This window comes from Crinia signifera, chromosome 7 (assembly GCF_055691185.1).
Source record: "Crinia signifera chromosome 7, ASM5569118v1, whole genome shotgun sequence".
NCBI classification, from domain to species: Eukaryota; Metazoa; Chordata; class Amphibia; order Anura; family Myobatrachidae; genus Crinia; species Crinia signifera.
The window spans coordinates 128,012,933-128,028,735 of record NC_139223.1 but is presented as its reverse complement, the minus strand read 5'-3'; the positions used below and the strand labels follow the sequence as shown (position 1 = coordinate 128,028,735).

General features: G+C 42.8%; 1 protein-coding gene across 2 annotated transcripts in view; it reads left to right on the top strand.

Moving 5' to 3' along the window:
- SPEG (striated muscle enriched protein kinase) overlaps positions 1 to 15,803 on the top strand; it is a 187,105-nt gene that overhangs the window by 67,932 nt on the left and 103,370 nt on the right. For both annotated transcript variants that reach the window (XM_083153761.1, XM_083153760.1), the window contains exons 9-11: positions 8,192 to 8,376; positions 9,224 to 9,312; positions 9,611 to 9,786. In XM_083153761.1, the coding sequence (XP_083009887.1) occupies positions 8,192 to 8,376; positions 9,224 to 9,312; positions 9,611 to 9,786 (450 nt within the window). The remainder of the gene's footprint in view (positions 1 to 8,191; positions 8,377 to 9,223; positions 9,313 to 9,610; positions 9,787 to 15,803) is intronic.

Below are 15,803 nucleotides of genomic sequence, written 5' to 3'. Positions count from 1 at the left end.
GGGATTTTTACAATGCAAATTTGACTGATTCCCAGACCGACTGCTAATGTCCACAGATCATTGTTTTGTTATTGGTGATTATTAGATCGGGCAGAATGGGGAATCAGTCCATAGATGTATGGGCCCCATTATGTGGGCCCCATTATTATACATCTGAGCCGTGATACCCCATTCTGCTGTTGCTGATCTGCAGATTAGTGCACATTTATGTACAGCAGTTAAATAATCCCCAGTTTGCCTATCCTGATCATTTTGTGGTTTGAATCAGCATATTGAGGTTATCCAACATTTTACCCTCCTGTCCCAGGCATCAGCATAATGGGAATGGCCATGACAGCTGCCTGATATAGTTTAAAAGGGGCATATTTATGTTCACTTAGGGGGCCGTTACACATGTGGAACACTAGCTTCTGCATGTTTTATGCAATGATGCCAATCATTATTAGGCATCCGATAAGGGCACCTAGTATTTGGCAAACACAGATAATTGAGAGTTTTCAATGTTTGCTTGTAATAAGAAATCCCACCATATTCAGATGGCATTACATCCAGAGTCTGCTGCTGGTCATTATTGATATGTCCCATGCCACCTGCACTGGCTGTCAGAGCAGCAGCATATTACATGATATCTGTAATGCTGCTGGGAATTGGAACTGGCTACTGTAATTTAATACACTTCTGGGAGACAGCAAGTTCAGGGTAATATTTGCAGTAATTTGGGGGCTTGAAATAACTGTCCCATCTAAACCCCCCCCCCCCCCTCGAAATGACTGTCCCATCTAAACCCCCCTCCCTCTTTTCACGGTCAGCACACAGTAGCATGTGTCGGGCTGAAGAGAGAGGTCGCTGCAGCTGCAGTCAGTCTTCTTTCTTACCCAAACTCCAACGGTCTGTAATGGAGAGGTGGAGGGGCAACTGTGGGAAACTGTCCAGCAGGCCCGGGTAAAGCGTTCTGCTCCCCCTCCCTCTTTGCGCCACTGTCTGCCGCCGATAAAGTGTAGGCCCCTTGGCCATGTGCAGTATCCGCACAATGAGACGGAGTTGTTAAGGTTCACTGTCCTGAGATACAGTATGACAGAAATTTCTCTGTATACAATAATATAAATAGCAGAGCAGATCTTTCTGGTGAGAACAATAAACAACCCTTTCTGTGTATGTTCAGAGAGCTAAACAGTTACACAGGGAAGCTACTAAAATCACATCCAGGAGCATAGCTGTCATTGATGATATAGTGTGGATGTTACTGCATGCACAGACAACAATGGGGGTTAATAACGACCTGCAGGAGCATGCATCGTAAACAGTATAGGGGTTATTCAGACCTGATCGCACAGCAGCAAATTTGCAGGTCAGGCAATTATCGATAAACTGTGCATGCGTCCGGCTCACAGTACGTATATGCGAGGCCTTCCTGAGAAGAAATTTGGAAACTTTTGGATCGCTGGCAGTACGCAGGTTGATTGACAGAAAGATGGCGTTTATGCAAACCATACCACCCAAAAGCTTTCATGACTTTCAATTCATTAAATACACGTCCATTTAGTCTATATAGAGGTACAAGTCAGGGCTGCCCTCTATCCCCACTATTGTTCAACCTGGCATTGGATCCTCTTCTCCGACGATTTTTTGAGGAGGAGGATTGGGCACGTATTAGATTGGCCTCTGCATAGGTTAAGCTCTCAGCTTTCGTACAAATTTGCACAAGTGGCGGGTTTTAAAATTAATTATACAAAAACTGAGGCTCTGACCTTTTTTCCACAAGCAAAGATGGAATGGGGTACTTCGTTCCCCTTTAATTGGGCCAATCATAACTGCTTCACTTATTTAGGCATCAGGATCCCCTCTCATCAGTCCCAATTATATGATTTGAATTATGGTCCTTTAACGACCAGAACCCTAGCAGAACTGACAAAATGGTCACATCTCCCATTAACTTACATGGGTAGGTGCTATCTATATAAGATTATATGCTTTCCACGATTTCTTTGTGTACTGCAAATGCTTCCCATAATTCCTTCAAAACAGACGGTAAGCAGACTTAACAAAGCTTTAACTATTTATTTGGGCAGGTAAGCAACCACGCATGTCCCTGTTTAAACTGCAACAGACTAGAGATATATATGTAGGGTTAACCTCCCATGTCTACGTACTTACTCTCAATCTGCTAATTACAGAATTGCACTAGATTGGATTTCAGGCTCCAATGCCTACTCATTGAAAAATGATCAGAATTTGGTTGCATTATTGCATACCCCCCAAAGGTCACTACCCCAAACAGTCATTGACAATGTATTATTACATCACACTTGCATGGCGAATGACTCGCGGTATTTCCCAATTTACAAGCATGTAGTTATATCCAAACTATATTGTCTCGTTTAAAACGGAAAATGATAAAAACTGTAGGATGGACTGGACCCTATGTCGGTCTCCTGGCAGATCTGTATCCACCTCTAATATATATTCTTGCTCCCGACCTTTACTCAATATCAGGGGTGTAGCGCCAATATTTGTGCCCCCCGGTGGATTATTTCGGCACCCCCCTCCCTAAATTTAGCGCTGCCCCCCGTTCTTACCATGCCTCCCCCGCCGTGTCTGTATTCCGCTGGGAGTCGGGACCGCATATCTACTAATCTGCGTCCCGGCGCCTGGCTTCTTGAGTCAAATGTCCATTACAAAATGGCCGCCTCCTTACAGCAGACCGTTTGTAAGGATGCTAGAGGAGGCCGTAGCTGCCTCCTCTAGCATCTTAAAAAACGGTCTGCTCTAAGGAGGCGGCCATTTTGTGATGGACATTATATGAGCCCAAGGTTTCACCTGCCTCACCCCACCGCACACCACTGTTGTAAATATAAACTTATGTACTACGCATACGCAACAAAAATGGTAAAGTGCACAGTATGGTGTGTACAAAATCAGCTGCGATCATTGCACATTGCATATTTTATACTATATACTATACTATACTATATAAGTATCTTTATAGGAGGACTTAAGTATTCAGACTAGTGGAAATATTACTGTTTTAGAGCCAAACAAACCTTGACATGTGATTGGCTCTATATAAATTCAGAAACTCACTTTTTCTGGATACATCTTTGATATGTTCCGAGTTACAAATGACATTTCCTTACAAAAGATGGCTCATGGTGCATTTTCAGAATTTCCGAAACCCGCTGGAACTGAAGATGGATTTAAATTTGTTTGGTTCTCGTAATCTCTGCTTCCCCTTCTTGTGATCTTATGATCATATCTACCCATGCTACTGACCCTTAATGAATCCCAATGTAATAAATCAAAATCATTCTTTACTGATGCTAATGATAATTATGAGTGACCATAGTGTCATCCTTCGTCTCCTTCCTTCAAATCCTAATGGATCTCCTTTAACAAATGTAGCTGCTATCCTATTGCTCACTAGGGACTAATTCAGAGAAATGCGTAAATGCCCTTGCAGCTGTTATTTGGTGGCATCGGCAGTGCAAACATATACTAATGATGCTGCGACTGGGATCCGTAATGAGTTACCCACTAAAGGCATGTGTCTCTGGACCATGGCTTCAAACCATCTGAGGCACATCAGACAAATATTGACCTTCTGAGCAGGTGGAATAACAGAGGAGGGGGCCCATGTGCAGACTCATTTTGATAGCACTTAGATTCCCTTAGGGCGGGATATATTAACATACATCGCCGCCCTTCGCACTGCAGCCGCCGCGATGCTGCCGCATATGTACTAACATATGCGGCCAGCATCAGGTTGCGGTAACGGAGACCCCCGCGATACCTGTGATGTGGTCTGCGGGGGTCTCCGTCACCTCCCGGCGGCTGGCAGCGTCCCCCTGCGTCTCCTCCTCCCCCCTGAAGCCGGATGTCCTCCCGGCTGTCACAACAGGGGAGGAGGAGATTTTGGAGGACGGGAGGGGGGGGGGGGGGGCGCGGACGTCGTACGGCGGGAGGCGAAAGAAGCCCATAGGCTTCTATAGGGTATCGCCACCCAGGGGGTGGCGATACCCAGCCTTGCGAAAACGGGGCGGACGGGGATTGATACATAGGAAAATGCCGTAAAACGGGGGTTTTACAGCATTTTCCCTTTAGTAAATCTCGCCCTTAATGAGCCCCCTCCTCTCTACGGTGCCATAAATATTGGCTTTATATGCATGCGCAAGTCTCCAGAAACATGGCATCCTCCATGTTCCGGCGACTAGACACTACCGCGCATGCGCTGTCATTCACTTAGCACATAAATCCTTTTTGGCACAGTGTGACTACTGCGCAATGGCAAAAGCTTCACTGCGAAAAACATCTTTGTAAATTTCCCCCTGACATTGTATACAACTGAATCAGACCCACGTTTTTTAAGATACCTTCTCTAAACAGAGTGTATCAAGTACTTATCATGCTGGCCATTAAGCACACATCATTGCCAAACTTAAGCCCATTACACATCAGAGGATATAGGGAAAGCTACTGTACTGCTCAGAAAGGTATACTACTTGCTTTTGTTTTACTATTTAATACTATTTTACTATTTAATAGCCGCACCTGCTGGTCCGCTTTCGCCCCTGAGAAAAATTGAAAGCGATAAACCACCAGCCAATCAGCTCCTAACTGCCATGCTACAGGCTGTGTTTGAAAAATAAGTTAGTTGCTGATTGGTTGGGGATTTATCACTCTCCATTTTATCACTTTCCTATACTTAGTACATCTTGCCCTAAGTGTCAAAGGCACCATAACAAGCACTATTTTACACTTACATTGAATATCTGTGCGTAATAGCAGATAACATATAGAAGATCATTTTATGATATTTGCAAACATCTAGTGATTTTACAAGCATATTATATGGTTAAGGAAATAATGCAGATGTTTCTTTAAAAACAATAAGCGCACTTTTTTGTCTTATCATGTTTCGCATATCGGTAGGCTCACCTGCCACTATGTTTACTGTGCAGTGGCAGCGGCCATGCTGGACTGTCTGCTATTAATTAAAAGATCTGACTATTATTATGGGCCAGTGCTCTGACCTTGGCCCCCAGGCTAAAATTTGCCAGCCAGCCCCTGATGTCTACTGAACTTGCGTGTCGATTTGGCTGTATAGCCAAATGACCTGCGTGTTCAGCGTGTCCCGGTGATGTCACTGGATGATATCGGTGTCTGATATCATTCAGTGTGTATGTACAATATTGGCTGCCTGCAGCTTATATTGTTAATTATATCAGCCACGGCCAGGTTGGCTTAGGATCGCCTAGTATGTATGGGATATTAGCCATTGGATTGAACTGATTAGCCCATGTAATCATGCCCACATCCTTATATTCTTTCTTCCCAATTCTTACATTATTTGTATATAATCTAAAAATAGGTCTAAAATTTGGGGTGAAAGAGATTCAGAAAGTGAGAGATTTGGTAAGAAACCTCCAGTTTTTTTAAAGCGGCAATCATTTACACTGCAAAATTTAAATGGTTTTGCAGTGTAAATGATTGCTGCTTTAAAAAACTGGAGGTTTCTTACCAAATCTTTAACTTTCTGAATCTCTTAAGCTGTGTACACACGGTCAAAAATTGCTGGCAATATGGTTGATGTGTGTTCACCGGCAATAAATCACCAGGTGCGCGCTCCCGTTTTCAGCCCCCTAATGGTCGCTGGTCGGAGGACCATGCTCCTCTGACCAGCGACTTCCCCTGCGTCTTCTCCCGGCAGTGTGTCATTTCATGAGTGACCATCTCTGGTCGCTGATGAAAACGGGACACTGAGCAATATATTGCCAGCGATCACATTGCTCCGTTTGTACGCACCTTTATCCTATTACATTTCCCCCATAGTATTGTGTTCTCCATTCTCCATCAGTCCACATTTCACTAATGCTAGCTTTACATGTGATCTCTATAAACCATGATTGTGCTTTTACTCATGGAATAATCATCAATCATTCCTGCTATGCAAAGCTGATGAATGAGAAAGGCGGTTATTTTTGGCGAGTGTGATAAGTATATTCTTATTAGCGCAGCATATGCTCTATGCTGGAATTTAACTCTCAGAGGAATCATTGCACGTCAAGTTCCCCGTCATTGCCAGACGGTAATATATCACTTGCTGCTTTGGTGGCACAGCAGCTCAGAAACATGAGCACCTTGTGTCTTTGGGACTAGTATTTATTGTGATCAGCTGTACGTTGGTAAAGGGCAGTGTTGGCTTACGGTATGCAGGCAGCAGTGCAGAGGCCGCTCGGTGCTCCTGACCATTTTCCGGACTGTTATCCTCTCCTGTCCTGGCTGCTTTCCCTCACTGCCCCATCATCTGTACCTCTCTGTCCTGCTTACTGTCTTTCCTTCTCCCTGTGTGCTGGTGAGTTTGTATGTGGGAGGGAGCGAGGAGGGTGAGAGTCTAAATACAGCAACAGATTGTACTGGAGGTGACCTCGTCATGTTCAGTCTCTCCACCCTTCTCCCTTCCTTCTCTCCCCTCTCTGCTTTTCCCTTTTTATGTGCATCTTATTTCTTCCTCTGCGCTCTTCTTCTTTCACTCTTTTTCTTTCAACCTCCTGTGTCTGTTGCTAACTTACTTGCCCTCTTCACACACACCCTTGCTGTGCTCTCCCCCATTCTCTTGTGCACCCCTGCTTCACCCCATTGGAAGTTTCAGTCCATTTCTGTACCTGATGTTCTAGGATAGTAAGGGTGCTTCTGGGGGTCTGTAGTTCTAAACTGGTGAGTCCTTATGTGTCTGTCTGTGTCATTGCATGTCTCAGCCACTGTGTATGGAGCAGAGGCTCTGCTTAGTCTTTTTTTGGCACTTAGGAAAGATGCCAGTGCTTTGCGTGTGGAGAGGGTGGGAGGTGGGGGCTATTGTAGGGGGCCATTTTAGGTATTAATGAATCTTCAACTGCAACTTCTTCTAATCTTGCAAAAAAGATGACAACGGTATAAAAGGTTTATTAATAAACTGACAGGAGACAATACTGTGTCACTAACGGTAACAAAGTGTCTATTCCAAGAACATTATGACTAAATAAAGCAATAACCTCTATAACGTCATAGTTAGATGTTTCTAACCAGTCCAGATTCCTCACCATCGGAATGCTATACACTAATGTCTACTGTATATAATGGTGTCGAATGTATTTTTTCTTTTTGCAAATACAGTATGTGCATAGTGTAATGTTTTGTACATTTAAGGTTTCTGTGCTCTCTAGACACATGCTTAAATAAAAAAAAAGTATTAAAAGGATTATTTCTATATTATTATTTTACTTTTGTATATGGAGAAAAAAGTTATAATATATAATGAAACTCAAAGAGAAATCTCTAAAGCTGGGTACACACTCATTTATTTATTTATTAACAGTTATTCAAATAGCGCATTCATATTCCGCAGCGCTTTTCAGAAATCTATAAGATCTCTCATCCAATATATGGTCCTAAGGTAGATTAAGAAAACCTCCTTATATTGTGTGTGAAACAATGGGTGAATCGACAGTTGTTTATCACATCTTCACACCTGATGTGCTGAACGTCAGATAAAATGATGGAATGAACATGTTTTATATTTGGATTGATTCTGGTTCACTCGCAAAAGCAAACTCATTCTTTAATATACAAAACCATGTGCACTGCAGGTGGGGCAGATGTAACATGTGCAGAGAGAGTTAGATTTGGGTGGGGTATGTTCAAACTAGAGATGTGCAGATTCGGATTTACCTGGATTCTCTTATTGGCTATCGGCTGTCACATGATTTGACTCCAAATCATGTGACAGCCATAGCCAATAAGATCCTGTTTTGACTTCCGGGTAAATCCGAGTAAATCCGAACCTGCACATCTCTAGTTCAAACTGATATCTATATTGCAGTGTAAAAATAAAGCAGTTAGTATTTACCCTGCACTGAAACAAAATAACTCACCCAAATCTAACTCTCTCTGCATATGTGACATCAGCCCCACCTGCAGTGCACAGGGTTTTGTACATTAAAGAATGTGTTTGCTTTTGCAAGTAAACCAGAATCAGGCCCATTGCGTATACACAACCGCACATACCTCACATATATCGTGCCATCCTCTGGAAGATTTTGTTTAAGCTCTATATCCTGTGTTCTGGGATTCAGTGAAATTGTACCAACCATCAGATTGTTTGTTACATTGTATAGTGTATACCCAGCTCAAGGCTTCTGTTCACTCTCTATCTCTTCAGCACCTGTGACAGAATCTCCTGCCCATCGTGGCACCCCACGAGATCTTCTCAGCCCTATTACATCTGATGATGAGTATCTGAGCCCTCAGGAAGATTTAAGTGAGCCTACCACACCCCAGCACGGGATGTCTAGCAAAGCCACCATCCAACACAGCGTGTCCTTCAAAGCCCCTCCCTCATTCAAGGTGAGATCCAAAAGGAATTTTATGAATTTGACATGGTGGATAATGTCTTTGTGGGCTGTGGTTGTCAAACAGTAGTTCTGGTAATATGAGTGTGTGCGCTCCGTAACCTCTGTCAACAAGTTACTAAGGGGTAGATTTATTAAGCTCAATGAAGTGATAAAGTTTTTATCACCGGCCAATCCGTTCCTACCTGTCATGTTTCAAACCAAGCGTGTAACTTCACAGTTAGGAGCTGATTGGCCGGTGATAAAAACCAGGCACTTTTTCAATTAACCGAGTTTAATAAATCTGCCCCTGAGATTGGAGTTCTATTGAAGATGGGATGTTGCACATTGCAACCAATCAGAATCAACTTCTTATTTATTTATCATCTCCTAGAACAGTGGTTCCCAAACTGTGTGCCTAGGCACCCTGTGGGTGCCTCTGGATGTTTCCAAGGGGGCCCCAGGTTGGGAGTCTACTACCAAAACAAATTATTTCTGATCAAAGTGATAGGCAAAACCAATGTGGGTAGCTGCCAATCATAAAATGTATGGACAATTAGAACCACAGCTACTGTATGTTCCCCACCACATAACTGAACCTGAGGGTGACAGTTAAGCACAATTTACTTTATTTTTTATTTATCCACAAGAACTTTTTGACTAGCCGTGCCTTGAATACATGCTGATATTCTAGGGTGCCCTGGTCAAGAAAGTTTGGGAACCACTGTCCTAGAAGATAATAGATCGAATCTAATTTGTTGCCCATAGGAACATCCCATCTTCAATAGAACTACCACCTTAGTAAATAAACCTCTAAATGCTTCTTATATTTTATTGCTTCTCTGCCTACTCTAACTTCATAGGTGGCTCTGTCGGACCAGATGGTATTTGAAGGCCAGGAGGTTGTTCTCAATGTACATGTGCAAGGAGAACCCAAGCCTATGATCAACTGGTGAGTTTCAGATAGATGGTAAAATAAGTTCAATCTAGTTAATGCTTTTGGTGACTCATCTGTCAACCATAAAGAGGCTTCAAAACCTTGTTGGCATTTCCAGCAAGAGGAGAATGTAAACTGTCACAAACAGAAGGCCACAAGGAACTAATGTTATGTCATGTCAGTTGCTCCTAATTAAATGTTTGGCTGCCTCCACTGCAGCTGACTGGTACATATTGGTTTCATTCACTGCCCCCTATGGCTTTTCATTGTTGTCTTTCTTTTGAGAAATAATCTGCTTACTCACACTGCACAGGCTCAAAAACAAGCAACAGGTGAAGCCTGGTGGAAAATACCGCATGACAGAGGAGGAAGGGAGCATTTTTTCACTTCATATTGTGGGCGTTGAAAAACGAGATTCCGGATTCTACACCTGCAAAGCAATAAATGAGTATGGGACTAAACAGTGTGAAGCCAAGGTAGACGTCCGAGGTGAGTGCTGATACACTGATAAGTATTCAGGTCTTATAGCGCTAATTGACTGGAGTAAAGATTATAGACTAGAACAAGTAAATCAGTGTATCGTATGATTGACAGGGAGAGAAGTTACAGAGTAGCCAGTGTCTTGTTAAACAGCATGAGTATACATGGCCAACAAACCTGATTCTGATGTGTGTATAGTATCATCCTGGCAAATAATAACACCCCTGCTAGGATATCAACTGCTAGGATATCAATAAAGATGGGTCCATCAGCCGGCTATTTTGGTGGAATACAATGCAGTGAGTGTAAGATGTCTTATTGGACTATCTTTTTATATTGTGTCTTATATATCCTCAAAATTACAAATGATCATTTATTTTATGCCAGAGCTTTGCTTTTAAACTTTAATAGTTACATTGCCCATTTTCTAACTGAGCATTGGTTTTATTTATTTATTTTGTGGAATATGTGTTTATTGCAAAAGGACCATGGGATATACAGGATGACAAAGAGCCAAATGTATGTCTTTTCATAGTGTCAGATATAAAATAAAAAAAAAGGCAGGAAGGGCAACAATAGGCCGCAGGTAAAGTCCATCAGACCACATGTAGTCAAAGCCAAAGATAATCTATAAGACAAGAAATGGCAATGAAGGGAAGTAAAGGATGGGAAGACCGTATCTGTGCCAAGGGGCTGGGCAGCATCATAGCAGGCTAGGAAAGGAATAAACACCAGTAGCCTGGGAATTAAGATTAGTTGGAAGTGTCAGTATAACGTCTGGACTCCTGAACAGCGACCACGGGCACTAGACCACACTGATTTCTTTAACTTAGAGGATTCGATTTCTATGTAGGCCAAACGTTTTGAAGGTGACATCAGAGCCTTAAACCAGATCTCATGACAATATACCTAACGCTGGCCATACATTGGGATGACCAGCATCTGATCCGAATTGTCCCACAATTTCCCTGGCAGTCCCAGACTCCGCATTTGGTGCATTTTGACAAACGATGTACGAAAGATGGACTTATGATCCGCACACACTCTTCACAGATCATATGTGGAGCATGTAAGATCATAGGATCCATCTCACGCCCACGCATTGGATCGTAATCGTACATTGCACTAGCCATCGAAATCGTCCAATTGTCCCTGAAATCACTCTAATGTATGGTCAGCAAAAGACATAGACATATGCGAAGTACGAAATGACTCAAATATGCGATATGAGAGCAGAAGGAGAAAAATACTTATAGGGTTAAGTGTTTTGGAAATGGTAACAATTTTGATAAATTACAGAACTAAATAAGTATCTTGTTATTTTGTGGTGAGACCCAAAATTTCTGAGTGTTAGGTTTAGTTATATCAGTGTTTGTAGCCATAAGCTCCCTACACACTGGCCGATCCCCACCAATGCTGAAATTGCATATACACTTGCTGGCTCGGATGGGAGCGATGGCTGAGGGGGAGGGGGGGTGTGGAGCGATGGCCATTGTTAAAGAGGACCTCCCTGATTCACACACAAGATGAGGCAGGTGGTTGTCAAAGATGCACGTGTACACACTAGGTGATATTGTCAACAATATATACATGCACAGTCATACTGTACATGCAGATTACATTATTATATACACACACACACACACACACACACACACACATATATATATATATATTTATATATATATATATATATATATATATATATATACCGTCTTGGTTGTTCGGCACTCCGGACGATTCTTTTGTAACTGTGGTGCCTTCCCCAATAAAGATACTGCATTCTGTGTCCCCCGGCTTCTGGTGGGGCCCAGGGGAAAGAAGGCGGCACTCACAGATTTTTTAGAAAAAAATAGTTTATGATTTCAAAGTGTAAGCATCGTCATCGACATTTCAAGGCTCGACAGCCTTCTCATCAGGATGCGCTTAAAGTGCAAATAGTGCCAGTGAGTGAGTGCACTGGCACTATTTGCACTTTAAGCACATCCTGATGCCACCTTCTTTCCCCTGGGCCCCACCAGAAGCCGGGGACACAGATTGCAGTATATATATATATATATATATATATAGTGCTTTCTTATGTTTGGGCCGGTTTCTGACATTTGCAGGAAATTTAATCTACTAGTGAACTGTTGATCTAATACTCCTTTCACACTGCCATCAATATCCCATGTTATTTTATTTGATGCGCAACAACCCGGGATACTGTAGCCAATTTTCCACCTGATCGCATGGCCACGAATGTGCAGTGGCCTGCAATTAGATAGACGTCACCCCCCCATTGTGAAATCTTGCCTTGTGAATTAATGTGTACGCCATGCGAATGGATGTGTATGGCTAGCAAAGACTTTGCATCTGTGAAAAAATGACTAAATCCATTTGTAAGACACTCACTATCAAATGATTTTTTTCACTGGTCACCACTCAGCCTCGGAGTAGCCAGAGACTGCAATGAAATCAGCCTGATTGAGGCTGAAGCTGATGTCACACACTCTCCCCTAACAGGCTTTGACAGACCTGACAGACAGGGGGGGGGGGGCGGGATGAGGCGGACGTCACCAAGCCCCACCCCCCATCGCAGTCAAACAAGGCAAGACATGGGTCCGCGGATTGAGGAAGGTGCAAAAATGGTGCAAAATGACGCGATTTGCATCATTTAGCCCTGCCCCTCGCTGCGGACCCAGGAAAAAACTGGATTCATTGCAGTGGAGGAGAGGGGTGTGGGGGTGAGGAGCTGCATGGCTCATGCGGGAGACTTGCTCACCGTCCCAGGCGGCCGGGAGGGGGACTCGAAATTTGGAAATTCCCCAGCATCAACAAATTTTGGCAATTCTGGGAGGGTAGGAAAGCCTGGGGTAGATGTGTACCCCTGTTATTATCAGCAATGCTATCTTTAAGATAGTATGCCAATGTGCAGGACAGTGTAAGAATTGTTAGTTACACTGACCCCTCTGACATCTGCAACTGTTGATTTTAACAGCACAGGTGTCATTGCCCCACTGACAGTCAATGTAGTATAGTGTAATGGGGCACAGCGCATCAGCATTAGGTAAATACGCTGTGGGGGGGGGGGGGGGTCTAGCAGGAAACAGCAGGGGGAGTTTTCAACCTCCGGACCCTAGCGTTCCTGGCTTCCCCTCGGTAAAGACCGTCGAAATGTTGGAATATAATTTACCACAATTGGTGAACATTAAGATAATATACAGTAATATATATATATGTGTGTGTGTTAAAATCTAAATTCAAAGGCACTCCATAGGGCAGATAAAACAACATATATTTAACACACATATGTACACCACGTACGTGCTCGTACCAAAATTATACATGCTGTGGGCTGGGGACCTCAAGGTTTTATAAACACAAATTCCAGACAAACTCCTCCACAGGTTCTTCAGAGAGGGTGACGAAGTCCTTGACTATACGTGTTATTACTTCATCAATCCCTTGGTGACGTTCGCTTGTGTCTGCCTGGCAGCTCCCTGCTCGGTCTGCTCCCGCTTCTGCTATCTGTCACGCCGCAAGCATTGGTCCAGGTGCGGCGGTGGGGGTTTGAGATTCCAGGTGGTGCTTCAGACCTGTGGAGGAGTTTGCCCAGTATTTATGCTCCGGACCTGTGAAGGAGTTTGCTGGGTATTTCTGTTTAAAAAACCTTGTGGTTCCCAGTCCACAGCATGTATAAGTTTGGTACAAGCATTTTTGTCACAATTGTGGTGTATATATGTTTGTTAAATAAACTTTGTTTTATCTGCACTATGGATCGCCTTTTGCATCTTATATTTTAACTAGAGATGTGCATGTTCGGATTTACCCAGAACTCAAAATGGGATCTTATTGGCTATCGGCTGTCGCATGTTTTGACTCCAAATCATGTGACAACCGATAGCCAATAAGATCCCGTTTTGAGTTCCAGGTAAATCTGAGTAAATCCGAGTAAATCCGAACCTGCACATCTCTAATTTTAACAGATAATTCTTCACCCTTTTGGATTTGAGGTTACTTGTGCAAAGGAGCAGCAGTCCTACCTGTGGACTTTTAGTGACTATTGCATCCATACCCAGTGCGGGTATTGGTGAGCTATATACAGGAGTGCTGCTATAATCGGTATTATATATATATATATATATATATATATATATATGTATATGTTATACCGATTATAGCAGCACTCCTGGTAACAAACTGCATGGCCACATGTTAGATGATATCCTGGTTGTGCTGTGAAGTTTACCAGGAGTACTGCTGATTGGAATACTATGCTACGGTCCAGTTATATATAAACAAGGGGGTGCGGGGTGAACCATGAGTTATATATATATTTATTCTGTCCCAAGATGCAGCTTTTCTAGCATTGCCTGGTTTCATATTTTGTACATCGCAAGGCTCTTGAGTGTTCTGGTGACGGTCACATTCTGTCACACTCTCCTCTGCATATAAAATTACTGCATGTTTCCCTAAGCTGAGTCCCAGCCTGATCTCTGCATGGCACCACCTACTGAGAGCAACCGGCTGCATGAGTAACTTCCAACTCTAGGTTTGACATTCTTTAGGGAAGGCAGAGGCCTTAGCTGAGTTCATTGTAATTTGTGCTGAAACCTGACTAGCAGAACAATTTATCACTAGCCTTGGTAACCGCTGTGAAATGATACGCATGACTGTTTTTTGTTTTTTTTATATCGCAGATGTAGTACCAGGCATAAGTAACTGATTGCTCTTACACTTTGGAACCAGAAATTAAAAGTTTAAAGACTGTAAAGAAAAATAAAATTGAACTTAAAGGTCCACTACATACAGTAATAAACACAAGCTGCCTTATAAACTATAAATGTTGACCTAGCTATAGTTTTATGTTATGAGCCATTTTCAGGCAAAAAGAAGGGCTGCAATTCCAGGAAACAAATATCTTTGCGTAAAACTTTTTGGATTATTGTAACACATAGGCCCTTATTCAGATCTGATCGCAGCACAAATTTGTTTGGAAAATGGGAAAATACCATGTGCACTGCAGGTGGGGCAGAGAGAGTTAAATTTGGATGAGGTGTGTTGAAACTGAAATCTTAATTGCAGTGTAAAAATAATGCAGCCAGTATTTACCCTGCACAGAAACAAAATAACGCACGTCGCACACAAATCTAACTCTTTCTCTATACATGTTACACCTGCTCCGCCCATGGTTTTTCAAACAAATTTGTACTGCGATCATATCTGAATAAGGGCCATAGGGTGATCTGTATCAAGCCACGGAGAGATATAAAGTGGAGAAGTTACCTGATCTGCTTTTGTCATGTAACACATTCTTTGAAATGTCAGTAAAGGTGCCCATACACTCGTGCGATTTGGGCACTTTTCATCCAATTTCAATGGACTGGTCCGACAAATTAAATGAAAGGTGCCAAATCGCATGTATGTCATATCCGATTCCAATCGATGTGCGGTCCTGTGAGCATCGGATTGGAGCTGGAGATCACAAGGGCTGCACTATAGATATCCAACTGTTATGTACTGTTCCTCATTTAAACTAAAGGCAGTTATGAGAGAGAAAAGTTGATGGGCGTACCCCACTCACGGTATTGGCGGAGGGGTACAGGCACGTAGCGTTATCTTTAGGGACCCTCTGGTTCTTTATGTCAATCTTTCGTTCTCCCCGTGTACGTGTATACAAGTGATAAAAATAAACGAGATATTCGTATTAGTGTATATCCTTTGTCTAGTTCCTAGAACAAAAGTTTCCAAGGGACAGGACAAAGTTTTTCCTTTTTTGTGGGCGTACCTCACTCACCAAATGCACGGTGGGGGTACACCTATAAAGGTTTCTTTGTGAGAAAAAATCAAAGTGTTAAGACAGGATGGGCGTACCCCACTCACGGTGTTTCAGGTGGTAAGCAGGCCCGTAGCAGGTTCTTTGTTCGACGTCCTCTGTCTACTCAGTAGATCGTGGGGATTTCCATCCAGTCGACATAAATAAAAGTGAAATACATATACAATGTGTAAAATATCATTCAGTATTATGGGTATAAGTGATGATC